At 38.7% G+C, this 26588-nt stretch overlaps 2 protein-coding genes across 2 annotated transcripts; one reads left to right on the top strand and one right to left on the bottom strand.

The window, feature by feature from the left end:
* Window positions 1-87: 87 nt before the first annotated feature.
* iqch (IQ motif containing H) lies at window positions 88-22614 on the bottom strand. The gene is made up of 20 exons (XM_084933532.1): window positions 22101-22614; window positions 21900-21995; window positions 21703-21794; window positions 21534-21609; window positions 20521-20622; window positions 18633-18735; window positions 17765-17907; window positions 17126-17659; window positions 15605-15671; window positions 14636-14719; window positions 14374-14555; window positions 13219-13491; window positions 12898-13086; window positions 6620-6740; window positions 6089-6375; window positions 3006-3164; window positions 1593-1715; window positions 1259-1320; window positions 578-686; window positions 88-384 (listed from the first exon to the last, which is right to left on the bottom strand). The coding sequence occupies exons 1-20, from the start codon at window positions 22161-22163 to the stop codon at window positions 307-309; spliced, it is 2943 nt and encodes a 980-aa protein (XP_084789658.1). The 5' UTR covers window positions 22164-22614; the 3' UTR covers window positions 88-306.
* A 46-nt stretch (window positions 22615-22660) lies between these two features.
* aagab (alpha and gamma adaptin binding protein) lies at window positions 22661-26571 on the top strand. The gene is made up of 10 exons (XM_084933535.1): window positions 22661-22850; window positions 23136-23326; window positions 23407-23503; window positions 23593-23682; window positions 23798-23881; window positions 23964-24043; window positions 24215-24311; window positions 24445-24549; window positions 25903-25952; window positions 26041-26571. Exons 1-10 carry the CDS (start codon window positions 22757-22759, stop codon window positions 26116-26118), a joined length of 966 nt encoding a protein of 321 aa, XP_084789661.1. The 5' UTR covers window positions 22661-22756; the 3' UTR covers window positions 26119-26571.
* Window positions 26572-26588: the final 17 nt, after the last annotated feature.

Here is a 26588-nt window from a genome sequence, read left to right as displayed (position 1 = left end):
CTTGGCAAAAGAAGCATACATTGCTATATACACACCTTTGACTTCTTTTTATGTACACACTTTTTGATTTACACATGCAAATTCCTTCTGCATAGATTTCTGGCGGTGTAATTTTTGTTTATAATAAAGTATATTCAGACTTTTGAAACTTTTTACAAAGCCAGTGATTTTACAGATTTGTGACATATTTAGGCTTTTTTTCAGGAATTTATTTGGAAAGTCCTTCAGTCATCTTCAGAGTAGACATATTTAGTTATATTTAGTGATTTTGGAAAAGCAAGTCAGCAACACTGATAATGGAACTATCTAAGATGCAGGTTTAGCCTCCCCTTGAAGCTTGTTCTGAGTCATCTGCAGTATATCTTCTATTTCCTTAATCACCTCCTTCAAGTAAAGCAGACAGAAAAGGAAGCAAACTTAGAGTATTGGCTATTATTATTCCATAAAATCATCAACATTAACTTGAAAATATATTCTTATTAGGATATTTATGAGTAGTGATCATGCTTTCAGTTTCACTGATACACAAGTTTCATGACAAATAGATGAGGAGATCATTAACTCATTAACATGGTACCATGAAATTGGTTTCTCCTTGGCTTTTAGGGACTGATATTTCCTGATGAATGACTGACAGATGCCGAGCAAAGGTCGCGAGAGCTCTCTGGAGATCCTCTGAGACTGTTCTATTAACGACACCACAAACAAACGAGTTTACTAATGATCCCCAAGTCGCCAGCTAAGAAACAATCACCTTGTTCATCTGATAGTGGTGGTTAAATGAAACTTTCAGCAGACAACATCTTCGCTCTTTAGGGGGATGAGCACAGCTTGATTTAACTGTTACAGCACTGTGGAAGCGAAAGGATTTGTGTGATAAATATGTTAAATAACCCTCTGCTTAACAACTTTTAGAGTTTGTAGCATTACCAAAGCTAGAGGTGGCATCTTAATCCTCTGAAAGAATTGATTTTACTCTTAGCCATGTGAAGTCTTTCACCTAATCGCCTATTGTCTTCTTTGGAAAGTGATCGCCTTTTTGAACAGAGGAGAGTAAAGCTCCATCTCCCGGGGATGAGCCTCAAATTTTATACACATATATGCAGCAAAAAACAAACATCTTATTCTCTTCCACACTGTGTTTGTCTATATTTCTGACTTAAAATAATAACAGATCAGCTTATGGTTTGTCTATAAAGAAAGAAAGTTCATAACTCATGTTTTCTTGTATGGATCTGGTGTAGTAAGACATACTTACATCATTCCAATACTGCTTCGCTTAATGCTGTCAAAAAAAGCGAAAACCGTGCCTTGCTTTGTCTGAAACGCAAGCAACAAAAAACAGAGAAAAATAAAGCTTCATCATTGTATAGCAAAGAGTACTAACTAATAGTGCATTTCAACCCTGCTTTAAATCTAAGCTCTTTAAATTCACACCTTTTCTGTATGTTGCCCTCCCTCCATATGCTGTTGTACTCATTAAAACAGACTCTGATGTGTAAAATCTGTGCAGTTTCCCTTTGTATTAACCATGTAACAGGAACAGTGGAAATGATGATAGAAAAGCGTGCAGATCAATTCTGAATTGTTACCTTTTTGTTAAATCTTATGCCATGGGCCTTGCACATCATAAGGAACACCTTATTGTATAACATGGAAAGGTCAGAGTGAAATAAGTGGTTCCCAATAACTGCACAAAGATTTCCAACTGGAGCCTGGACAAAAAAAAAATAGACAGAGAGAAAGAAAGAAAAAAGAAAACAGCAGAAGATGTGAGTGATGACTGTTTGTCAATTAATTCATTGAATCCAATAATTTAAAGTTTGATTATATTTGGCAGCTAAGTATGGTGGTGGTGTGTGAAATAGATAGAGCAGACATGGCTAAACCCCAGACATGTCCTTAGGGTCACTGCTGAATTTGTGTGTGTGATTAGTGAACGTGATGAGTACGGGGCACATGTGGTAAACTGTTGGGCCTTTCTTAATTAACTGCAGGGAGGAACAATTAATGCTTAGAAGACATGCCAAACACAAGATGAGCTTAATTGTACAACACCAATCAAAGAAACTACAGGTTGGGGACTGCAGATTTTTTTCATTCAATCTAAGATCAAAGCATTAGTGAATCCACAAAAGGAATACTCACTGCACACAGCATTCTGTATCACCGTAATAGAGGGATTCTGTTTGCATGTGTCATAAGTAACACCAGAGAGGTTGATTACTTAAAAGTGGCAGGGCTTAGGAGGATAAAAATGTTCCTGCTTCTCAGCCACCTTTGGGAGACTTAAAGAGTAGGCCTAAGCCCCTGCGAGCTCAGGAGATAGCCCATAACTTGCTGTGAAGGGTGTGTGTTTGCAGTTGTCAGATGCAGGGCCCTCACACAACAATAAAAGCGTCCAACTGGGATTTAATTGTGTTTGTAATATGCAGGGCCTTAATGACGGCCAGCGCCGAAGCCATTAACCACTGCAGTGGCTCAACTGCTGTACTGAAGCACCAGGCCACCAACTAAATGAATGTTTGATAAAATAATACAAGTCGCAGATCAACAAGCGTAAACTCGGGCATACTGCTAATAAAAGAACTCTATTGTTTAAGGCCTGGCACCAGGTTGATGAGGTGTTCAAGCATGCATACACATGCATAATGAAAATGGTATGAATTATTAATGTGTTGATTATTTAGGCTCATCTATCAAAATGATAATGAATTCAGCACCTAAACACCAATTGAGCTCGGTGCATAATTACAGTATTTAGTTGTATTTAACAATAATGAAGAGCAAAACGTTGATCTATCTTTGTGATTACTGAAAGGCTACGAATAGCCTCCATAGTCTCAGTCTGCTTTTTTGTTGCAGAAACAACGTGACGGCATCATTTGATTTAAGAAGAAAAAGAAAAAAGTGTGAATTTAAATTATAGCATCTAAACTCAACACACTGATAGGTGAGTAAAGACATAATTTAAACTGCAAATATAAGCAAATATAAGACGGTACTTTGGGCACGATCTGGTGTTCACAGCATTTCTCTGTGATTGGCATTGGCGCTTCTAAACAGCCTGTGTGGCAATTCAGCGTTCCTCCAGTCATCATCAGAAGCATCTGGGTCATGGCCAGCTGGTTACTGTATGTGATGTCCAGATCAACAGCCCACACCTGCAAACAAGACATCGTGAACTCTGTGTCACGGAGTGAAGACAAAACTCTATAGACTTAATAATTTCAATTTAATCACAAAAAAAATGGAACATCAAAGTATTTCACCCCCGCGGACCTTACAAAGCGAAGAGTTAGCACCTCTTAATCCTTACAGTGTTACTCATGTTAAGAGGCAAACATAAGGAAAACACAGGCATGGTGTGTGTTTGACTGATTTAGGTAATTCAGTTCTGACATGTGCACAAAGTAGATCCTTCCCTGTGTATTTGAATTCCGGCAGCCCTGGGCATGTTTGGCTCAGGTCTGATGAGAAGTAAAGTTCAGTTATGTATGGTAAATGGCATCATTATAAGTATATTAAGGGGTCAGGTATGGTCGTAGCCCTCCGCTTAAACAGGGCTAATTTTCCCAATAATAACCTAATAGCTCTGCCCTTTCTTCAAAAGTGACAAATAAATCACCAGTGAAGGAGTTGTTAATAACTAAGTGGCAGTTGGCTGCCTCCTTTAGCCGTTCCTATTTGTCAAAGTAAACGCTCCTGCCACCGAATGCAAATTGCTGCCTGTCTGAACCCGCAGTCTCGGTAACCCGAGTACTTTATCTCCACCAGCACATGGACATCTGACCATACGCAGTAATTATCTTAAATGCTTCACTGTGTTTTATATGAAATTTGAATATATTGTAAAGCATATTGCACAGTCTGCTTCTATAACAATCGTTTTTGGGACCGATTAGTGCGACAGCGTGTAAAAAACTATTTTGGAGAAATACCTGAAAATGTGAGATGTTTGGAAAACTTGAAAAGATTGGCACAAGCGGGAAAACTGGAAAATGTGTGACATGTTTATCTGAAAAATTTGTTTTTAAAACGTTATAGAGACAAAAATAGCTTTTTCCTGATTTGACATAATCTGATTTATAGGGCAGAAGTTACGCAGTTTTGGTTAGTAACCTTTTCTTCCCAATAAGAAAATGCCCAAACTTATGATTTATAAACTGCAGAAACAAGTATGAAAATTTCACGAGGTACATAAAAACGTCAAAAAGAAAAAGTACAGTATGTGGATACAAAGTTAAGAAAAATTCAAGGTGGGAAACACTTTAGCAGAACTGAGTGAGCTTTTCTGTAGGTGGTACTTTAGCTACCTGTGGGCAGATTCACGTCTCTATATATCAGGTTGATACCCGGGCCTGAGTGATGGACACACTTCACCAAGCCATTCACTCAACTCACTAAAACTCATACACCCCTGTCCCATTGTTGCTCTTAACAAAGCTGTGGGAAATGTAAGCCTGGATTGTACCTGTTTTCTATTGCCTTGCATTTTCATTAAAAGCCCCGATGCTGCAGCTGGGGCCCCACCGTTCCACAATGTGAGGAAAGACTGCAAGGGCAAACATATGTGACCCACTTCTTCCCATCAAATAAAGTAGGCAGCTTTTAGCAACAGGTTTGAATCTAAATTGATGTTTAAACCCAGACAGGTTTGCCCATGTGGCTCTGTTCCATCTAAGCTTTGTGTGTGTGGGGAGATGGTTAAGAATCTGTCATTAATGTTCCTGCCTCTATTGAAGCACACGCTGTTTTATAGTCTATTCTTAATTATGCTGTCAGTGAGTCCCTTTCAATTTCAGGTCAACATTGAAGATGAAAATTAATTTTAAGCCTGTCATTATTTCATTCTAAACAGGTAAAGGAAAAAGGGCCTGATTCTGTCCCGGATACGTTTAAGAAATTTCTGCTTTTAGTGTCACCATTTTGTCACTGAAATGACAGTTTAATTTGACTAAATAAAATCACAGGATGTAAGAAAGTACTGCAAGTTGGTTTTTTACCCTAAAATAAATACAGCATGGTAGAGTCCACAGTCTGTGCAAAGACTACTGACAAAAACATTCCTGGCTGGATTTCTAAATCTTCAAAGAAAGAAAAAATGCTGATAATCTAAAACAAAATCTGACATTTGAGGTTATAGGATGCAAATTGCAACACTGCTTTGCTTACATTGTACATTACATCTAATCCAGAAGATACTACCCTCTAGTGGCAAGTGTGCTCTTTCTCCAACTCCGGCATGTCTATTATGAATATAAACAAAAGAAGGAAAGTCGGAAAAGTGCAGGGACGATATTTTTTGAACTGTTCTGAATAAAAATCCATCATAAATAACTAGAGGACAAATTGTATTCTGCTACTGGTGTTCTTTCATGATTTTTTAATGAAAGAAGGGGAAAGAAGATAGTGTCCTTCTTTCTTCTTTGTGCTTTTGTAAAACCTGTAAAATTCCACAGTATTTTATAGACTACATTACATACAAAGCATTTCATCATACAGCTCCAAATCAATAGGCAGTCAGTCAAGCCACATGTTAGGAGCAGAGGTTAAAGCATCATAAACCAGTCCATTTCAAATATCATAAATCAAAGTGCTTTCAGCAAAACTTAATCCTGACAAATGAAATAAGACTTCCATGCTGCCTGGCTATAATAGGGAGATACATTTCAGCCGACTGCTGCAGGTAGGGGTTAAACACTGACAGGGTATCCCCCCCGAAGCTGCCAAATCACTTTGGAATGACCTATTGTCTGAAAGATAGGTGCCTCTGAATTTCTCAGTATTGTAAGGTTAAAGGGCAAGCCTTAAATGGTGGAATCAGTGTATCGACACAATAAGACTTGACAGTTTATTAGATGGCCTTGTGACACATTTGCTCCCAGTGCCCACAGTTTGCCTTATCTTTTTTTTAGATCCCAGGGGACTAATATGGGAGGCACCTAACTGCTCCTATGGATCCAGCCTAAAAATTGATCTTTTCCACCAATATGTTGAAATAAAAGCATCTGCAGAATGTGTTGTAACACCTTAGATCATATCTATTATGATAGATAAGCTAAGATCTTCTCTGTTTGTGTCTCACCTTCTTCTCCATGGTGTTATGGTCCAGAAAGGTAACGAGATCCACAGAGACATAACCTACGATACGCCGCTGCAGGCAGGCCTGGCCCACACGGGTGCAGATGGAGTGCAAAGTTTCTGGGTGTACAGAGCTCTGAGGAACAATGGAGCCTATAGCTTCAAGTTTACAACCACCATGGAGTTGGTCTCCACAAGAGAACATGGTCACTTCACCCCCTGGCTCCAGCAGCAGATCTACTGTCAGACAGGTGACACTGTTTGAAGGGGGGTAGGCCTCCACCACACCTCCTGGGAACATAGCAGAGTGGATAAATGGCTCTAGTACCCTCAACAAAACACAGCCTAACAGTAATACAGGACCTGAACTCTCCTAGCAGCTGTTTAGCAATCACAGAAAGTTACATGAAAATTATTGAATTTCGCATTTCACAAAGGCAACCCCTGTGAAGCAGGAACGACATAGGAAATCCATATTACATGCTGCTATATTTGCAAGTGAAAAGCATTCAGTGCCTGACAATAGATATCTAACCTTGCCTGAGGAAGGTCTTCAGGAAGCAGGCCCAGTTGGGATAGCAGGAGGTTTTAGCAGGCTGGGCATAATGGGTCAGCCATTCTGGGATCTCATCTAAATATCTGAGCAGCACAGTCTCCTACAGAAAGAAAGTGCATACATTAAGCATCTACTTAATATTATGCAAATTTTTGTATCAATTCAATGCAAAATAATAAGTTTCAGTTACTTCATTATTATTAAAGCTTTGTATGTGTTGACCATATTATTGGAAGCACATTGTGTTATCCGGATGAGTCCAGTGACTGCTTGTTGTCCTCCAGACCTTGGGTGGCTGCTTCAATTTCTGTGCAAGTGTCTGATGGATATTGCGGGAGGGTCCATCTGTGAGTGACAGCCTATTATCAGAAGGCCTCAGGAGTCTAATGGCTTTAACTCACAGCCTCCAAGCAGCTGCCCTCAATAACAACTCTCTCCGCTGGGCAGTTGATGAATACGTAAGCTAACCCCATCTATCTGGGGATCAATCAGGGCTTGACTGAGATCGATATCACTCTTGTTTCTGTAACTAGGAAATGCCATAATGGTTACACCACTTAATTATGCCGTTAATTTCTAACTTTTGTTTTAGGTTTCCGTGAAACAGTTTGACAACAACAAGTACAACTCTCTTCTTATAAGGCTATGATGGCTATATTTAAACTATGATGCCCTGACTAAACCCTCTGTAGCCAGTATGACAACAACAACAATGCTGTACGTGTGGCGCCAACAGAGAAGAATTTAATTTTTTTTTCATACACAATAAAACATGAAAAATCTTTTTAAGAGATGACTAAATTATAAGTAGAAATAATATCTTTCTTCTGTCCTCATACATCAAGATCATTACTTTGTTTTGAGTGCACGCTGTTGGGCTTCACTGGAGACAGGACCAGAGATTATACTGTTGATATTCCAGTCATGTAACAGCCATCATCATATTCAAGTACTGTAAGAGGCGAGGTCAAATGCTACACAGTGATTCCCCCTATACAAACCATAAAGCACACAATGGTGCGGCAAAAAGTGTAAGGGAACGGTTGTCATTCTCAATGGAAGAGCAAACTCACCCCGGGACTTTGCCTATGCAGTTCACAGAAACAGCAGGACAGTAAGAAAAGAAAGAGAGGTATTTTGCAATAAATTATTTGGACTTAAACTACGTATAGTACCCTGTGATAGGATTCAGCCTTTGCTTGGTGTCCACATAAAGCCAAGCAATCTGGTCATAAATAAAATAGATGTTGCCCTGGCTCTTTGATTGCCATTTCATCTCTCCACTACATAGCACAACAACTGAGATACTACAGTGAAAAGGTCTCGGGAACAAGAAGATATAATCAGGCTACTTATATATTTCGCATGAATATTTGCTTTACTTCAACCTCATCCTTGAATTTCTTGTACAAACTGAGGCAAAATTTCTTTGCGTAAACATTGCAAATAAATACTTATGATTGTCTTTGCAATGAAAAAAACAAAACAAAACAAAACAAATATATATATATATATATATATATATATATATATATATATATATATATGTATAGACTAAAGGAAAGATTTTAAATTCCTAAATTCAGGTTAATTATATTAAGCCAAAACATTACATATTTAAACTCGTCCATGCAAGTACAGACTGCACAATATTTAGACATAGAACATCTGTATTAAATGTCCCTCTACCTCTTCAGTGGTAGTGATTATCAAATGACCCATTTCGCTGACAAACTTAACCTAAATAAGGTGTTGCTCAAGATCTGTTTGTACACAGCATGACAAAAAGAAATACTCCATCTGTTGACGCTATTAGGTGTAATTTTTACCCTCTTGTGCCTAATGATCCATATGCAAGCTGTGTGAGCGCTTAAGTGTGTGTATGGCCCCCTTCGGGCATTGCAAGGCTGCAGATCTACATGTCTTTAACCTCTCTCTGTGTAAATGCTAAAAGAGGCCTGGGGGCTTTCTGCAGGCTAAAACATTGTGCTGGAAGCTGTGGGCCTCACAATATTTTGAGAAACACACGTTTTCTAAGACCTGTGCAAAAGCTCCTATAGTAAGGATGAACCCCCCCCCCCACACACACACACACACACCACCCATCAATTCTCCTTTTTGTATCCTTTTAGGCTATCCTTTTGCATAGCCAGAAGGGTTCTGAATGTTAATATTATTTTGAACGAGCACATGGTATTATCTGACTCAAGCTTTCTCATATGGAGCCCGTCAGAGCAAGCAATAATTAAGAAAAAAGGGCCAGTCACACTCATTTATCCCCCATCTACTTTTATAGTGAATATAATGGGACTTTAACTAAACTATGACACATAAGATAATATACACTTTAATAATCCCTTTGATATTTATTGGTAAACAATTATTGGTGAAAGCTGATAAATTATGGATTAGTATTATAATGCCTAATTTGATCATTTGTATTTGATTAATAATTTATTAAATCGACTGTTTTCGTAAAGCTTGCAAAATATTCTGGAGTGTATTCACTAGCTGTCATTACGAGTGCAGTTAGATCTATTGTTTTTCAGCAAAGTGCTCTATTAATGAGCGTCATTTCTCAAAATGTATGAAGAAGGTTAAACATTCATGATAGTTTTTGCTGTGAGAAGAAGATAACGATTAGATACATTAATATAACATATTAATATGCTCGGATCGACTCAACAATACTGTTTTATGATCTTTCAGCACAAAGAGCCAGATTGCACTCTTCTGTATAAAGCATTTCAACAGAAGGTCAGTATGATTCACATCCAAGTGGCTAACAGATTTTAGGAGAAAACAATATCGTAAGAAAAACATCATGCAGTGAAGAGCACAGGATGTGGGCTTTGCTTTGATTAAAAGAGCAAGGTGTAGAATAAAGGCCAGTTAAAGTGTTGTGTCCATATGGCCCAGAAGCCCCGAGGCTGTCGGCCTACACTGGGGGCCTCGGCACTCTTCCCTCTCCATGGGACCCCAGCTGGTGAAAGAAACCCCATTTACTTCCCTGTGCTGCTTCAGCCACCATTATGGACCTTGGCTGTGGCTCAGCCACTCTCTGCCATAATTAACAGCACCAAAGCCACAACAATTACAGCCCCGCACCACACATACACTCTGAATTAAAGAATGAGCTAATAGGAACAAAAACAGAGGGAGCCACAAGAACCTTGAGATGACTGCTATTCTTCCGAATGGAATAAAAAGTAAAATTGTTGTGCTCCAAGCCCACAATCATTAGCCTGTAATTAGTTTACACAGTGCTCCCAGTTAAATGGCAAAATACGGTAATTAACACATGACAGAAAATCAAAGGCTACTTTGTAAGCATATGAGAAATAAGAGCCAGGGGCTCAGGCGCTGTGTACAGATTGCATTTGTTGTAAATGAATGGTTTACCATTGATTAAATACATTTTATTTGTTCTAAATAGATCCAAGATGAAACCAGGATTTATATTTTCAGGAAAAACAAATTAATTCTTGCAACATCGTATTTGCAATTTAGACTTTATTTTACAGAGAGCTCAGATCCATCTAATGAGTGTAACAGATGTAAAAAGCTCAGTATAGCAAACATTAGCTACTATTAGAGCAGGGCGATATGACCAAAAATATTTATCACGATATACATTTGAAAATTTGCGATAGCGATATGACTGACGATATAATTGACACTAGACAACATGCTTTACAACTCCACAACTTTATTAGTGCAAAAAAACCCATCAATGTATTTTCACTTAAACAAGCAGCTGTTTTTTATGTGCATTAAAGTTATATAAAAATGTAACAGTGCAAATGCAAATTCCTTGCTGACAGTTTAACCAAAAGGCATTTTCAGTGGAAATTGGCCGACATATCCTCAGCATAACCATGTATAATATCCACAAAACTTAAAAAGAGGTTATATACACACACAATACGGTAATATTATGTTGAAGCACAGTACGTATCACTCCGCGAGGCGCCTGCCTAATATAGCCGTAATGCTCCGACAATCCATCAAGCGGTGCGGGTTCGTAGCTTAGCAAAGTCGTACTAAAATATTTGACAGATTTTCGAGCGCCGTGTACCACATAAAATAGTTTCGAGGTCAGTAAACACAACCAGAATTCATACATAAGGCACACGGGATTATAAGGGGCACTGTCGATTTTCAGAAAAATCAAAGGATTGATTTTAAGTGTGCCGTATTTTTCAAACAACACGGTAATAACGACGGCCCGCTAGCATGCGCTACCAAAAATAGTGCTTTGTTGTGTATCTGACGGACGAAAGCTAAACCAGTTCCACACCACTGAAGTTGCAGCATTTTTACAAACCAATTCTGGTTCATCCGTTTCATTCAACGATCCACTTTCGCTCTTCTCATTCTGCATCGCCGCCATGTGCGTATGTAAACAAAGGCACTGCGCATGCGCGTTTTACCCATATTCTATCGCGATATTTCATTTTCCTATCGTTGCCCAAAATTACACCGGTATTACCGTGAACGGTATGATATAGCCCAGCCCTAGCTACTATTAATGTAATTTGTATTTAAACTATTCAGTTCTGTTCTATACAAAGTTACTGATACAGTAACAATTCACAGCAGCCATCACAAAGAACTTTACATGCTAAGGTAACAACTAAGGCGAAAACCTCACTCAAGCTGCAGAGTAAAAGTATCAAAATACACATTACTTTGGGAAAGTCTTGAATCTCCCCCCCATTTCTTTTAATTTCGTTTTAAAGGATGTATTTTCTCCTAATTTCCTAAGTGATCTTGAGCAATATTTCTCTAGACTTTTTGAAGTTTTTCTTTGGTTGCTTCTTCCCTTATTTTCAGTCCAGTCCTTGCAACTGGCCATCTTCAGAAGAATATTTTTTTTCTTTCTTTTTTTTGTTGAGCCACATAACAAGCAACTCAGCAAAGAATCAATTGTAAATTGTATCTTTAGGAACTTTGTTACTAGCTGTCACATAAACACAATTTGTTTCCAATTCTTTAACCGAATCTACAAAAAATGACATAAAATTAAAAAAACTATCTGCAGCACATGAACAGCAGATGAAAGTAATGTCCTTAAGAAATATGAGAAAATCCAATAAAGACCTGAGCCAGGGACTGAGAGATACATTTGACACTTTAGTTGATCTATTTGCTGTTTACTGAAGTCCCATCAGAAATGATCCCAGTGGAAAGGTTGCTGCCAAGAAGCGATTCTTAAGAAAGAAAAATTACACAAGTACTAGACTGAAAATCAGTGGCAACAGGTCTTAAAAAGCAGTGAACCAAATTTGAAGATTTTGGTTTAAATCGCTGTTAGTATGGACGGAGGAGGTCAGGATCCACCATCTGTAAATGCTGATTTGCAACATCCAAGAAGCCTATTGCAACAAAGTCTGCCTAAAGGTGGTGATACCAAATGTTGACTTTCAATGTTGTTAGAATGGTACAAACTCTGTTTATGCCTTATATACTGTATTTACTTGTATGTATGTAGACATTTCAATAAGTCACTGCACTTGTTTTCTTAGCAAAATATAAAAATGAGGGATGACTCAAGAGTTTTGCACAGTACTATACAGATAGGCAACAGTATGTTAAATACACTATGTGTACTGTGATTTGTTACTGTTGGATGAGTTAAAGCACTCTAGGTTATGTGTGTGTTTCAGGAAATATCTATATGTATAAAATATGCATAAAATTAAAAAATGTCATCTATTGATTTACTGTTCTGAGGCTCCTGGGATGACGTTTAAAATACTGTACTAAGGGAATCAGCATTGCCACTGACCCCAAGGTGAAAAATGACATCTCTTTGACCCTAATGTGACTTTTGTTCCTTCAGTGACAGAAGTGAATCGAACCCTTTTTTGGGGCTCTCTCTTCTGAACACCTGGGTACAGTCTGGACTTTAATATCCAGTCGCTACTGTAGTGTTATCTGTTAACTATTTAATTGTTACCATGTTAACTTAAAGTGGGAGACTCCTCATGGGTGCTGTAATAATAATCGCAATAAACTTTATTTGTATTGTGTTTTTGCAAAACCACTGCTTTGGAGAGAGCCATAAAAACAGGATATAATAGTAAAAAAACATCAATTTGGTGAGATGTAATAAGGAAAACTAAACAAAAAAGAAAAACAGAAACTCCAAATTCAATGTTTAATAAAACATTGCATAAAATTGAGTGTAAAATTATGCTCAAAAATTTTAAGTCACAGGAAGATTGACATAATGCTCTGAGTCACATCTTTACCTGAATGCATTTTGGGTTCCACAGCTCCGGACCGTAACGACGATACTCCTGCAGAGCCCACTTATAGCAACTAAGATGGCATGTATCACAATATGCTGTACCGCGGCCGCCATCCTCTGAGTCAATCTTGAAGAGCCAGCGCTGCACATCAGTGTTTTGAGTCATAAGTTCTGCCAGTGTTTCATGAAGCTTGACCAAGATTGAAAAATGTGAAGTGCAAACTAAATTAACACAAACATTAGGAGGGAAAATGTATTATGTTTTCATCTGTTACTGAGCAGTGATGAAGGACTTTGCGTTATGCAGTATTTGGTGTCTGACCTGGTTTAGCGAGTAGATGTCTCCTTGACCAGGTGGTACATCGATCTCTGCCCCCACAAAAATTCTCCTCCCTCCAGATTTGGTGCTGTAGTGTTGAGCAATAGCAGGTTCTGGACCCAGGATTGGTAGCCCTAACTCATCAGCTACCGCCAGGTCATCCACGTGGGCAATTCCACCCACAATATAGGCATGCTTCCCCTGGATCAGGTTTCTGATGTGCTTCAGGGTTTGTGGACTGTACTTCAGAAGTGTAGACAGGCACATGTTATGGGTCTGGAAGAGAAGAGGGGAGGACGATTATTCCTGAAGCGGAGCGTTTTCACTGTGTCTTCCAAGGGTTGTTTCTTGACCTGATTTATCACTGTGTACACAAAATAGATCTATTATTGAAATAGCCAGCAGGGTTTTGACCTCTCCTGTATTCTAGCAGGTTGAATTGATAAAAGCTGCCTGTGGGAGGCCTCCCCTATCCTTCACATCTTTAATGTGTGCTCCCAATGAGCTCCTTGGGAATACAACTAATTACTTCACATCTGTATTTATTTGATCCACATGGAATTATCCCTTCTGTCACTGGCAGAATGCGCTGCCAGCCATGGGTAGCAGTGATTCATCTCAGCAACACGTCTGGCACAGTTTAACAACAAAACAGCAGGAAAATCAATAAAAAGAATGAAGAAGACCATGTCATGTTGCACATTCAATCTAGCGCAAAACGATGGAATAAGATGAATAGAATGGCTGGATGTGCAAAGATAAATATAGCAACAGCTTCACTTTTATAGCAGTGAGATACTCAGAACTATTAAAAATACAGCCTTTAAATGTAATGATGAGTTAATTAAACCACCCACTATGGAATTTAATCATCTGCTGAACAACATCTGAAAACACCCTCAGTTAAATTCAGTAAAACTTGCAAAATATGTAGAGTTTTGGTTTGACAAGTAGAAAGAAAGATAAAAAAATGTTAGACAGAGTGTAGCGCTATAACAACAACCTCCTTTGGTACCCTCTAGAGGATAATTTATAAACTACAAACGCTTGTGGCATCTATAAATATATAGTAAGCAGATTTCTGTGCTCAAAAGGCACATTGTTATCATGTTAATACTTAAAAGTTGCAAATAAATTAGTGAATACTGTCATCCTTACTGGGAAATAATCTACAGCCTCAGGTGTGAGGATGATGTAGCGTCTCATGGAGGATGAGGCTCGAGCGGTCGTGGTATCAGCCCCATCTGTGGCTCCATCACACTTCAGGAGGCTGGTGTAATAGTCCAAGATGTCGTTTCCCAGATGCTGGGGACATATGTAGATCACCTCCACATTTTCATCTACAATTACACAAAGAGTGTTTTACAAATGGCATGTTTACAGATATGAACAATAAAAAAACGTAAGCTGTGCAGCTTACCTCTAATATCACACAGCCTGCTCATTTGGATGTTCTGTAGGATGTCAAAGCCTCTCAAGTTCAGTCGTTTCCTCTGAGAGTATCCTGTCAGAAAAATGTTATATGTTATCTAACAGTTTAAAAATCTGTAGCTCTGTACAACTACTGATAATGCGCGTGTTACTAGACTTGGGGGTGAGGGACTTAAGTCTAATCACACTGTAGTGCAATCCGATGATTAATTTAGCTTAATAACTAGCAGGTGCTGTGCCTGTCGCGTGCTGGGAGTCCTGCTGCACCATGTCCAGCCACCACTGAACTACATTCAGTGATACCGCCAGGATTTTAGCCCATGTATGTCTGGATTTCTGCCTGAGAGAGAATCCTCAACTGAATCAAGGTAATTAAATGATTGGATTCATGCTAATTAACAACAATGGGGTTCAACTTTCTAATTATCCTTGCTCACACAGCACTCTCTGTAGTCACCCCAAGTGCAAATAAAGCATTCCATCTGCTAGTAATTAGGCTTAATAATTTTAGACAATCGCTCAATGATTTACAATGCACATGCCTGATTACAGTCTAAATGTGGATGCTGTGGTGAAATTAGAACAAGGACCGATCCTAGATTGCACTCTGTGTTTAGCGTAAAAAACATAGCAGCGATTCCTCTTTTGTGTCTTTTTTTCTGCCTTTTTTTTGCGCAGCAATAAAATAAGACCTTTGTGCCGCTTGTAAATATTCACCATAATGGCTTTTCATTTGCTTAATCTACAAATTAAATGGCGATTGAGACTAAATTGTTCAGTTCCCTGGCATGGGGACTGTCATCATCCTGTGAGTGCTTTCCTGCAGAGAGTCATTTGAACGAGACAGAGTGCCTGCACCAGGGCCACAGACTGGGGCAGCAGAGTGGTGAGACCGGGGGTGACTGCTGCTAGATCAGATGTGCTTGTGTGTGTGTGTGCAGCAGGCAAAGAAAGCTACCTAATGAAGGGATGTGGATAATGGTCCTCTTGAAGGACTGGATGCGTTTCCAGTTGGCTGCCAGATGCTGGGGACGGAAAAAAGGAGCGATCAGAGATGGGATCGCCAGAGCGTATGCACACACACATACACACACAAATCATCATATCACTGCATAGCTAAAACACATCAAGCCAATCTCTCTCTGGGCTCACAGAAGCAAACCAAGCATAAAATACCACCGTAATTAAATTAAGCGTTTACTTTAGGAACATCTTCTCACAATTAATTCAATCAGCAAGGTACATGATGCTACTGCCAGGGGAAGATTAGCAGGCTTAATTACCAGGGTATGAATGCTATAAGAGTGAGAACATACATTTAGTGCATGTATACACACACAGTAATGGTAAAACTAAATGAAGTTGTAGGCACTAATTAATATTATGTCAGCGCTCTAGAAGATGTTCAGCCAGATGACACAGAGACATGACATCTACAAGAAAAGGGAAAAGGATTACAGAATATTACGTATGTAGAGCAATTGAACTGTCACAGCAGTCTTTTAAATAGAAACACTGTTTTATTTCCCATGTCTAAGATTACAAGTTAACGTAGTTAAGTATACGTCGTGCATTCTGCCATGTTTAGGAGATGTTAAAATATTTGGAGATACTGAGCATAAACTTTGGGAAGCCTGGAAGTCTTCAATGAAGAAAATCAGTCTTTTCAGTCTAACAAATCAAAAAACGAACTTGTTTTTAACTGCACTCTCTAGGGTAAAGAGAAGTATCCTTGTGCTTGATCGACAAAGAACACAAATGATGATGTGGCACTGAGAAAATACATAATCAATTTTTTTTCATTAAATCAGATGTTGAGTATCAGAAGAGAGAGAGGGGAAACCTTTCCCTTTTAGAGATCAAATAACTAACAAATGCCAAAACACGTATTTCATTTTTATAACATTTCATCATATGTGTAGTAATTATTACTTGAACTGTAACAGACAATCAGCTGATTGTCCCTAGGCTTTGTAGCCTTCATTACCACTGTTTCTGCTTCTGTCTTCTTTTACTGTGTGGCTATACTTATATTTATTGTCTTCATCCCGTCCACTTTTCCATTGTCTTTTTGTTTTCTCTTTAAACTTTACTAAAATGTGTATATCTGGGTTTGTTTCTTTAAATCTCACACTGTAAGTACTAGAGAAATGCATTTTTTACCACTGTAAACAATTGTCTATAACACTGCATCTTGGCATAGCATTACATGGCTTCTGTCCTAATTTCTAAAATTGTCTTGGTGTTCTAGAAATGACCATGTGCCTTAAACCAAATTGGACCTTGTAAAAGACAGAACATTTATACTAAACAGAATCAAAAGGTGCAACCTTATTTTAATGAAAAGGAATCCATTTACAGTCAAAGGATAAATAGCAATGGATTCATTGGATTTGGAGAAATTGAGAGAATAGTCAAGAAAACAGGTACCAGAGCATTATTAGGTAAAAGAGAGATGGAAGCGAGAAAGTAGCATCACCTGTGCTCTGCTGCGACTGCTTTCCAGCTGACTGAAACGCCGAGCCTGCAGGGCCTTCCTGACACGGCACAGCTGAGCGTGCATCAACCATGAGATGGCAATGGTGCCCGCCGCCCACTTGCGGCGACAGTGGCACAAGTAGGCTGTCCGGGCTAAGTAGCGCCTCCAGGAGGACTGGATGTGGATGGCAGCGGCCTCGATGCCTCCCTCTCCCTTGTAGCGCTGACCTGGGTGCGAGATGTGTTCTGAAACCTCCTCCCAGTTTTCTAGCACTGAGAGGACAGGCATTGCTGAAGGAGCCTTACTCCAACCACTATCCCAAACATGGCTCAGCTCCACCAGGCGCTCTCCACTCACTTTGGCTAAAGGCACAGCAAACTCCCTGAGCAGTTTTTGCAGGGCCTCTAGAACATCAACCACACTGCTCCAGCACAAAACAAAACACTGCTTGAAATGACAGAAGTCTGCAGCCATTGGGTCGACCTGTCCATTTCTGATTGTAAAAAGGTACCTGGGGATATCTACAGGCAGGCTCTAAAGAGGAAACAAGTAAGAGACACCCAGCTTAGTTATTAATAACAGTGTTACGATTCATGAAAATGTTGGTTTTTAGCACCTACTATTTTTGAATTAGTGTACCTGAGGACTTCTAGGAACCATGCTCTTGGAAGTTGTGGCGGAAGCTGGTGTCTCAGTGGGTGTGCAGTCTTTGTCTGCTCTTAAATAAGTGGATTCAGCTTTTGTTTTACATACTGGCTGTTCGTGGCACCTGGACTTTGAATCTATCAGGGCAAAATTCACAGAAAGACCCAGATATATTTTAAAAGTGATCAGAAGTCAAATCAAGCATCAGCTATCTCTTCAAGAACAGAGTCATTGAGATATTTAACCTAAAACCATGAAAGAAAAACTAAAAAGGCTAGAAGGATGAGACAAAAAACATAATAGCTTTGGCAAAGCTGATGGACTTTTATCCAGATTCTTAAAAGTTTGGTATTCTAAAAAGTAGAACTTTTAGCAAAGATAAATTACATTTTCCATAAAATACCTTTTTTAATATTCCCTAAATAAATTCAAGGTTAATGTAAAAAGCAGACAGAAACAGGAAAAACTGCTACAGACTCTGTAGAGTGCTGCCCCATCTTGGAAAAATATCAATCTTCTCTGTGATAAAGAGATGCAGCCTTGTACTCGATCAACACAGAACACAAATTTGGATGTGGCACTGAGAAAATACATCACCAAATTAAAAGCAGATAATGACATTGCGCTTGTCCTCGTTCATCCTCTCCCAGGATTAAAAAAATATATAATAGTATCTAAACTTAATACTACTAACTTAATATAACAATTTATATGATTTGGAGTTTGACACTATAGAGTATTGTGGAATTACTGACTTGATCAAAGTTTCCACAAACATTAAGCAAACACAGAATGTCAAAAGATGTTTGTCTGGAGTATAAAAGATGAGGCGATGGTGTAGGGGTGGTGAAATGCTGCTAACCTGTCCCAAAGTCTTCTTTGGGAACTACCAGGATGTGATGGCCCTTTGATTCAGCTCCTTGAAGATTCACCACAGAGCCAGAGATTATCCTGTCACCTTTTGCCTGAACAGAAGATTTTCGCAACATCAGTGACTGCACATCAGATGTAAACACAACCAACAAAACGCTGCCTGACATTACCTGCTACTGTCCACATTAAAACCCATCTGTCCCATTAGACATGAAAACATTTTCTAGGGGAATAAGTATAAACAAGCGGTTCAGGATAGCATGCTTTATCAGAAACAACAGGTTTGCTGCATTCATTAAGAATTTAGAAAAGTGCCACTGGCAATAGGACCTTCGCTGTAACTCACTGTCAATCATAGTTATTCAAATCTGTTAACCTTAAACATTTTAATTCATAACACTGGATCACAATAAAAATAAAACAAGATTTATTGGCCTAATTTCAGTATGAATTTGTTGTGACTACATTTAAACATTTCACAACTCATAAAACAGAAAGTTTGTGCTCCTCCAGATTTGTCACCTAATGTCCTTTCTTTTGTTCTTCTCAGACCACTGAGCTCTTTGACAGACCACAGGTAGCAGCCAGGTGCAGTGAGATTCTCCCCTCAAAGGCACACATCTGTTTCAGATGAGGTTGGGAAAAAGGTGGCACCCTTTGTAATATTGCTAAAATGCAAACGCTCATTGCCTGGCATGGGTATGGAGAGAAGAAGAGCTGGCCTGAGTTGCAGGAGATGGTAGCAGGCAGAAAGCCAGTGGTTAGCAGTTGGAGAAGCTACGGCTGTCTTATTGGCATGCTGGACCAGGTATCCACTTCTGTCTTGAGACAGCTGTAAACCAGTAGCCCATAGCACAGCAATCAGGCGCCTGTTACTTTAGAAGAATGCTGATGTGCTGCAATCTGCTGCTTTCCGCTTTCTGCAGCCAGCAATTCCATCTCTCCTATATCAGAGTGACAGTCTTGGCCTATGTTTCTCGTGTCAGGTAGAGATTCCCAAAAACATATCAGAAAAGTGTGTAAAATAGATCTAAAACTAATGCCGACCTTTGCAAAGATTAATTTGTTTGCTGTGACAAGTGCTGGATGTCATCCCTAAGCCAAGTGACCTTTACGTCACAGACTGTCTGAACATGAGACTTGAGGCATCTATTAATACAGAACACTACCATCACTCTTCACTCCAGCACACACTGTCTATTGGAAGGATTAGAGAGTAAGTATCAGGGAAAAGAACAATGATATCTAATTCACCACAGGTGCAGCAGAAACTTTTCTCACTGTACAAAGCAAATACCCGGAGGAAATAATTATTATTTCATGATTAAACTCTGACAAAACTATGATTATAGCCGAGACTTCATGCAGTGAATGGTGTCCTTTCCAGCGGTAAGACTGAAATGCCCCATGAAAACATTTAAAATATAATTAGAAAACATTGAGCCTGATGTCTGCAACAAATGAAAAGTCTAAATTCTCTTTTGTGGTTCCGTTTTACAAAGCCACTGCAAATTATCTGTCAGCTACTTTGTGTAGAGTATTCAATCCGACAAACTGTAGCACATAATTTTTGGAGAAAAAAACAACTATCGACATCATAAACAGATTCAAAGGCTCCAGAGAAAAGCTGACTAAAGGTAAACAGGTGGGTCTAAATTTTAGACCCACCTGTGGTAAATAATACATCACAATAAGAATAACTGGATTAAGAGTTGTTTATGTTATAACATTATGTATATGATCAGTAAATGTAATACCATGTTTATACTTCATTTGAAAGAAACTATGGCTTTCTGTAAGGTGTAGTTTCTACAGAAATCATGCATGATAGCAAACTACAACTACAGGTTATTCTACATTTATGGAATATTACTTACCTCATTTGCTCTCTTCCTGTGAGTATCAGTAAGCGATTTCCCAGATTTCTGAAGCCTAATGGATCTTTTGTTTGGCAAACACATGTTCAATGCTAACTTGTCCTGAAACAGAGAAAGGAAAAAAATCAGAAATTGTAATTGAAGATGCACTCTCATTAGTCTATTCATTAGGTATACCTCATCAGTACCAGGTTGAACCCCCTTTTAAATCATAGCTGCCTTAATTCATCATGGCATAAGTTTCATCAAGGGGCTGCAAACATTCCTCAGAGACTTTGGTACACATTGACATGACAGTATCACGCCACTAATACAGATCTGTTGCATCCCAGAGGTACTCTGTTTAAGATCATGTGACTGTTGAGACCATTCGAGTACAGTGAACTCATTGTCATGTTCAAGAAACCACTTTGAGGTGAACGATCTTTGTGACATGGTGCATAATCCTGCTGGAAGCAGCCATCTGAAGATGGTTACACTGTAACCGTAAAGCGATGGATCAACTCAAAGGAGTCTGGCTATTCTCCTCTGATCCAGAGAACTGTCGCTCACTGTATATTTTCTCTCTTTCAGACAATCCTCTGTATACCTTATAGAGATGGTTCTGCAGGAAAATCCCAGTAAACTAGCAATTTGTGAAATACTCAGAACTGACCGCCTGGCACCAACAATGCTACGTCCAGAGTTACTAAAATCATCTTGCCCATTCTGACACTCAGTTTGAATTTCAGCAGGTGATTTTGTACATTCCTAAATGCACCAAGTTGCTGCCATGTGATTGGCCTATTGATATTTGCATTACATGCTGTTAATGCAAACAGGTGTACCTAATAATTTTTCCAATGAGCGTGTAAATAGTTAGGATTTTTGCTAAACAAAAAAGGTATCAATCCTTGCCCACTTTTACCTTGTCTATCGTATTGCACGTGTTTAGCTTGTACACACCCTCATTAATTGAAAAAAGGTCATTTATTATCCTTTTTTAAAGTTTCTGAATGCGCATAATAATCTACCTGTTCCCCTGCTGGAGCTCCTGGAAGGTTTTCTCTCTGTTTCTTCACATCTGAGATTTTCTCCAGACAAGGAGTCCTGTGTAAATTCATAACAATTCTAAACATATTTAATCAAATTTGCAAAAAGGTAATGGTTGAGCAAAATATTCCCACTAAAAATACTACTTACCATTTAGAAATAGTCTTTTTTTGTAAATCTTCAATGGGAGGAAGAACCAGCTGCTGCTTATTCACTGTTTTCAAACAATCCTCTGCATGTTTCTACAGACAGTCAAGAACTTATTAACTGTCGGTTCTTACGTGTACTATGTATCACTTAAGTCTCTTTATTTAATATAAATGCTACTGTGCGTGAAGATTTCTCACCCTGATGTTCAGGGCCTGAGTGTTCAGTGTTGTCCTCCCCTCACTGACAGTCACTTTCTCAAGACTAGGTTTGAGTTGTCTTAAATCGTCTTCAACCTGCAATACAGTCATAAAATGTAAATACTCCAGAAAATGACCTAAAAACAGCATACACGAGTTTGATGATTTAGCTAAAGGCAAGATAAGTCAAGGAAACTTTACCCGAATCGAAACAGCTCCCGACTTGTCTTCCTTTTTAACCACTTCGGACATTTTTTTCATCATTATTTATGGGTTTGTAACTGAAATATATATAGCACAATGGCAAACTGTACTAGTTACCCCAATGACTTTTCTACAGTCATTGAGTTACCCACTGTTAGCGAAACAATTAGCTTGTCACCAGTGAAAGTTTCTGATTCGGTACACGTAACCTTGACGACGAGACACCACGCAGCTCATTTCTTCCTGGAGTTTGACAGTCAGGCATATAAGGGTCACGTCTAAGTAAATAATTGTTTATCCCAATGCTCCTATCCCATTGCCACATAACCATGGCCTTTACTTTAACCACCTTCTAAAACATATCACCTGATGTTAGATTTGTTCAGTGTCCCTCCACTTCACATAAACGCAGACTGCAATTTTTTGATTTTGCTTTTTAAATAATTATCATTATCATCATCCTTATTGTTATTAATATTATTACTTAGTTTCAATGACAATAGATGGATCGAAAAATATTTTTACAATTAAACGTCACCAGACTGTTTAACGTGCACCGGAAGAGGCCGGTCAGAGTTGAAAGGTCTCCCAAGTTTTCCATCGTAACGCTAAGCTAATAGCTGAAGAAGCTTTCTCTCCAATTTATAATTAAAATGTCAGCTTCAGAAGAAAACACAGAAATAGCCACCCCGTGTGTGCTTGTCACTAGCTGTGACAGCGAGTTTAAAGAAGAAGAACTAGTCAAACGTAAGTTAAGGTGAAAATAACATAATAGTAAGGAAGCTAACGTTAAACAGAGCTAACTAAGCGATAGCATCTGGAAGCCCTTTTATGTCTTTTTCTCGGGTTAATAGCGAATTTCTTCAAGGCGTCAAAGCCATTTTATGTCCTTTACTTTCGCCAGGCTGATATACAAGCGATATGGTAATGCTAATTAAGGTTAATGCTATTCCTGTAGCTTGAGCTTTCACCGTGAGAAGCTTAGCTTGACGTCTTTGTTCGTGTAGATCAACAGATTTGTTTTTGTCTCAGAAATCCTCAGTACGAAGACTTTACCCGAGCCGACAAAGCGAGAGGAAACAGTGGTCTGGTACCCTTGGACCATCAACAACAAGTATTATACGGCAGATGTCAGTCTCTGTGTTGTATCAAGCACTTTTCACATGTCGTCAGAGATTGCCCAGTCCATGCAAGCTTTCATCGCTTATTTTGACAGCAAAGCGGTATGTGACATAAGAAGTTATATTTATAAGTCTAAACAGCACGTTTCTTCATGCCTTTATATCATCCATTATGTTTGCAGAAAGATGGGCTGCAAAAGCTACAACCTTGGATCCCGGTAGTGGAAGATCTTGCGCCAGAGGTGCTCATCCTGGTCTGTGACAGAGTCTGTGAAAATGGTCAGTTTTTTCTGCTCTGCATGTGGCTTGCAGAAAACACTGTCTTGCATACAAGTTGTGGGGTATACAACTTCTAATTTATGTTGTAGGAGTCACCAGACATGAAGCGCAGCAGTGGTGTTTGGCTCATGCATTTGAGCTCGTAGAACTCAATCCTCAGGAGCTCCCAGATGAGGATGGTGAGTTTCTCAAATGGGAGCAATGAGCAGTGACATCACCCAGATTTATATCTCAATTCTTTGTGTTTTGATAATATTTTCACCCGCATTCACACTATTCTGTTTTCTCTATCAGACGACTTTCCAGAATCCACAGGTGTAAAGAGAATTGTTCAGGCTCTCAATGCAAATGTGTGGTCCAGCGTGGAAATGAAGGATGGTAAGATGACATAACCTTTTATTTAACTACTACATACTCTGTGTATGCATGTATGGCATGTGACAGTTTACATCTCTAACAGGGCACAATCAGGGCTTTGGTCTGATGAGCAGTTTGGTGGCTTCCAGACATAACAACCCACGCACCTGCCAAGATCCACCAGTCAGTGGAGTTTTCCTTTTTTGATATTGATCGATTTATTTGGGTTTTAATAGTCTTTTTTTATGCGTTTTCTTGCTTGCTTGCTTGAATCAATACAATTTCAATTTATGTTTTTTTAAAGTCCTTTTTGTGGAGGCGTGCTGATCCAAGCTGTTTTATTCTTTTTGGTAGTCTTCCAGCTTACCAGTAGAGGGCACCATTAACAATGAGGAGCCTAACCATACAGAAAGTACTACAAATACAGACACACAGGAAGAGGCAGTAGTTGGTAAGCGAATGCCTTGTGATAGAATTTTCTTTACTAAGTCGTGAATCAATTTTTCTCAGATTCCTCAAAATACTGCTGCTGGCACTGTTAGTTATGTGTATAAACATACAGCACATTTTTTGATCTCCCTCAGATGCAATGACTGATTTGGACATTCAGGAGCTCGCTAACCTCACAACTGGAGATGTAGATGTTGATAACTTTGAACGGCTTTTTACCAAATTAAAGGAGATGAAAGGTAAATGGGGGAATTTTTAAAAAGATATGCAAATCTTGTTTTTTCTTTCTTTCTTTTTTCTTTCATTTTTTTTTTAATTTAAAGGTATGTTGTCCCTGTGGAGGTTAAATATTTTCTATAGAGTAGAGACATTTGTCTCACTTTGAATAGCTAAGTGAGCATCTTTAATGTATTTAGCTTTTGTTTTTCATTATATTTTCAAAATAGTTTGATGCATTTCAGATTATTACTTTAACTAATAAAAAGAAAGTGATTATGATAAAAAGTTTAAGCCCCCATGGTCAGTACTTTGTAAGCAACACATCTTACCATTCTTGTTTGTTGGATTTTCACCCTTTCTTTGCAAACATCTTTCAGTTTTGTCAGATCTTTGTTCTGTCCTGCACAGCTTCTTTAAACTCCATCAACTGTTGAAGATGTTTAGCTCAGGAAATTTCAAGAACCACTGACAAATCTTCAGTGTTCGTCACTCAGTAGTTGTTGTTGGATTTTGAGGTGTTTTTCGGATTGTTAAAATGTTGTTAAACAACATCATCTTTTTTTATCTTGAGCTTTTTGTTTGCAGATACTGCAGTGCAGAATTTGTGGTGTATAATTGAATCCATCCTTCCTCTATCTTGTGCCAGTGGCTGTAACACAAGCCATCCACCCATATGCTTAACAGTTAAAGAGATCATTAGGTTTATTTAGATGTTCATTTGAAAACTTCTGATGCTTTTAATTATCTCTTCTACAAAGGTCATGGTTGTACAAGTAGATTAAAGCACAGTCTGCTCAATTTTCCTGAAGTTCCTTTGTTTTCATCACAGGGTTTTGATTCTAGCAATCCTACGAGTAGATCTCTTAAAAAGTTTTTTTTGCTTTGTTTTCCAGACATCACTTTGATATCCCTCCTTTCTTTTTAAGTACAGTAAATCAGTTCCATTAATTCCAGTTCCAGCTGAGTAAAGGCCTTCTTAAAGCCATATCCTGAATTGTGGGCATAACATTTTTAATCTTCAAAAGACAAGGCGCTCTTACTTAGTAGAGGACTCAATGGCTGATTATTGTAGGAATAATATTTTAGGAGAATATGTATGTAAGTCTTGAAATGTGCATTGCCCAAGTTTCCAGAACAATAACTATGAACAAGCCAAAGCACAGACAAGCTACTTACCTTCAGGATTTCTGAGATTACTAAGATTTTGGAATACTTACATTGCACAAAAACTCTAGTCTTGCATTCAAGGTTTCAGAAACAAACAAACAACAAATCAACTTTTAATCAGGAGTGCTCAAATATTTGGATGCCAGTGCACCTGATGTCATTTTGGCTGACTGATGATTTTGGTCTTCTCTATTTTAAACCTACAGACAAAGCTTCTTCATTACCCCACGAGCAGAGAAAAGTTCACGCAGAAAAGGTAACTTTTTTTTTTTTCTTTAGAGTGTTTTAATTTAACCCTTAATTAGTTCAATACATGAACTGTTTACCCACAATCTGCTTTCTAGGTGGCAAAAGCATTTTGGATGGCCATCGGTGGTGATGAAGATGAGATAGATGGGTTATCATCGGGAGAAGAAAGCTAAAAGTAGCTGGCTGTAACTTGGACTCCTTTCACCTGATCCTCCTGTTTTTCTTGGGGCTTCCACAAGATTCAGCATCCCGTGACATCCTGCTTGCACTTGGAAAGTGGAGATGCTTACAGATGGCACTGTAGGCATTGGTATATTTAGAAACTGTGGATTCTTAACATGAAATGATGTATTGAAAAAACAGATGGGATTTCCTGATTGCAAGAAAAGCAAATGAGTGGCCCTGATCCTCAATCTACTCCCCTGGGTTCCTCACTATACTTTAGCCCTAAGTGAACCTCAGCACGTGATGGTGTTGAAGGTGGGGAAAGACATGAAATGTATGTGGTTTGTGTATTTGTTATTAGGTACATTGATACATATATTTTAAAGGTAAATGATGTGCCTTATCCTAAAAAGACATATAATGCACACTGGAATAAATTAACACAAAACCTTGTGATTTTATTATTTAGTGAGTATCG

Source organism: Perissodus microlepis, chromosome 7 (assembly GCF_051167445.1).
Source record: "Perissodus microlepis isolate ML-2025 ecotype Zambia chromosome 7, ASM5116744v1, whole genome shotgun sequence".
Taxonomy (NCBI): Eukaryota; Metazoa; Chordata; class Actinopteri; order Cichliformes; family Cichlidae; genus Perissodus; species Perissodus microlepis.
The sequence above is the reverse complement of the archived record's forward strand: the minus strand, read 5'-3'. Positions and strand labels throughout refer to the sequence as shown.

Coding starts and splice junctions, on each gene's coding strand:
- aagab (XM_084933535.1), top strand. CDS start 22,757: ATGTCAGCTTCAGAAGAAAACACAGAAATAGCCACCCCGTGTGTGCTT. Junction 24,550..25,902: donor CAAATTAAAGGAGATGAAAG/GTAAATGGGGGA, acceptor TTAAACCTACAG/ACAAAGCTTCTTCATTACCC. Junction 25,953..26,040: donor GAAAAGTTCACGCAGAAAAG/GTAACTTTTTTT, acceptor TCTGCTTTCTAG/GTGGCAAAAGCATTTTGGAT.
- iqch (XM_084933532.1), bottom strand. CDS start 22,163: ATGATGAAAAAAATGTCCGAAGTGGTTAAAAAGGAAGACAAGTCGGGA. Junction 17,908..18,632: donor CAAAGAAGACTTTGGGACAG/GTTAGCAGCATT, acceptor TTGCCCTGATAG/ATTCAAAGTCCAGGTGCCAC. Junction 385..577: donor AAGGAGAAACCAATTTCATG/GTACCATGTTAA, acceptor CTTTACTTGAAG/GAGGTGATTAAGGAAATAGA.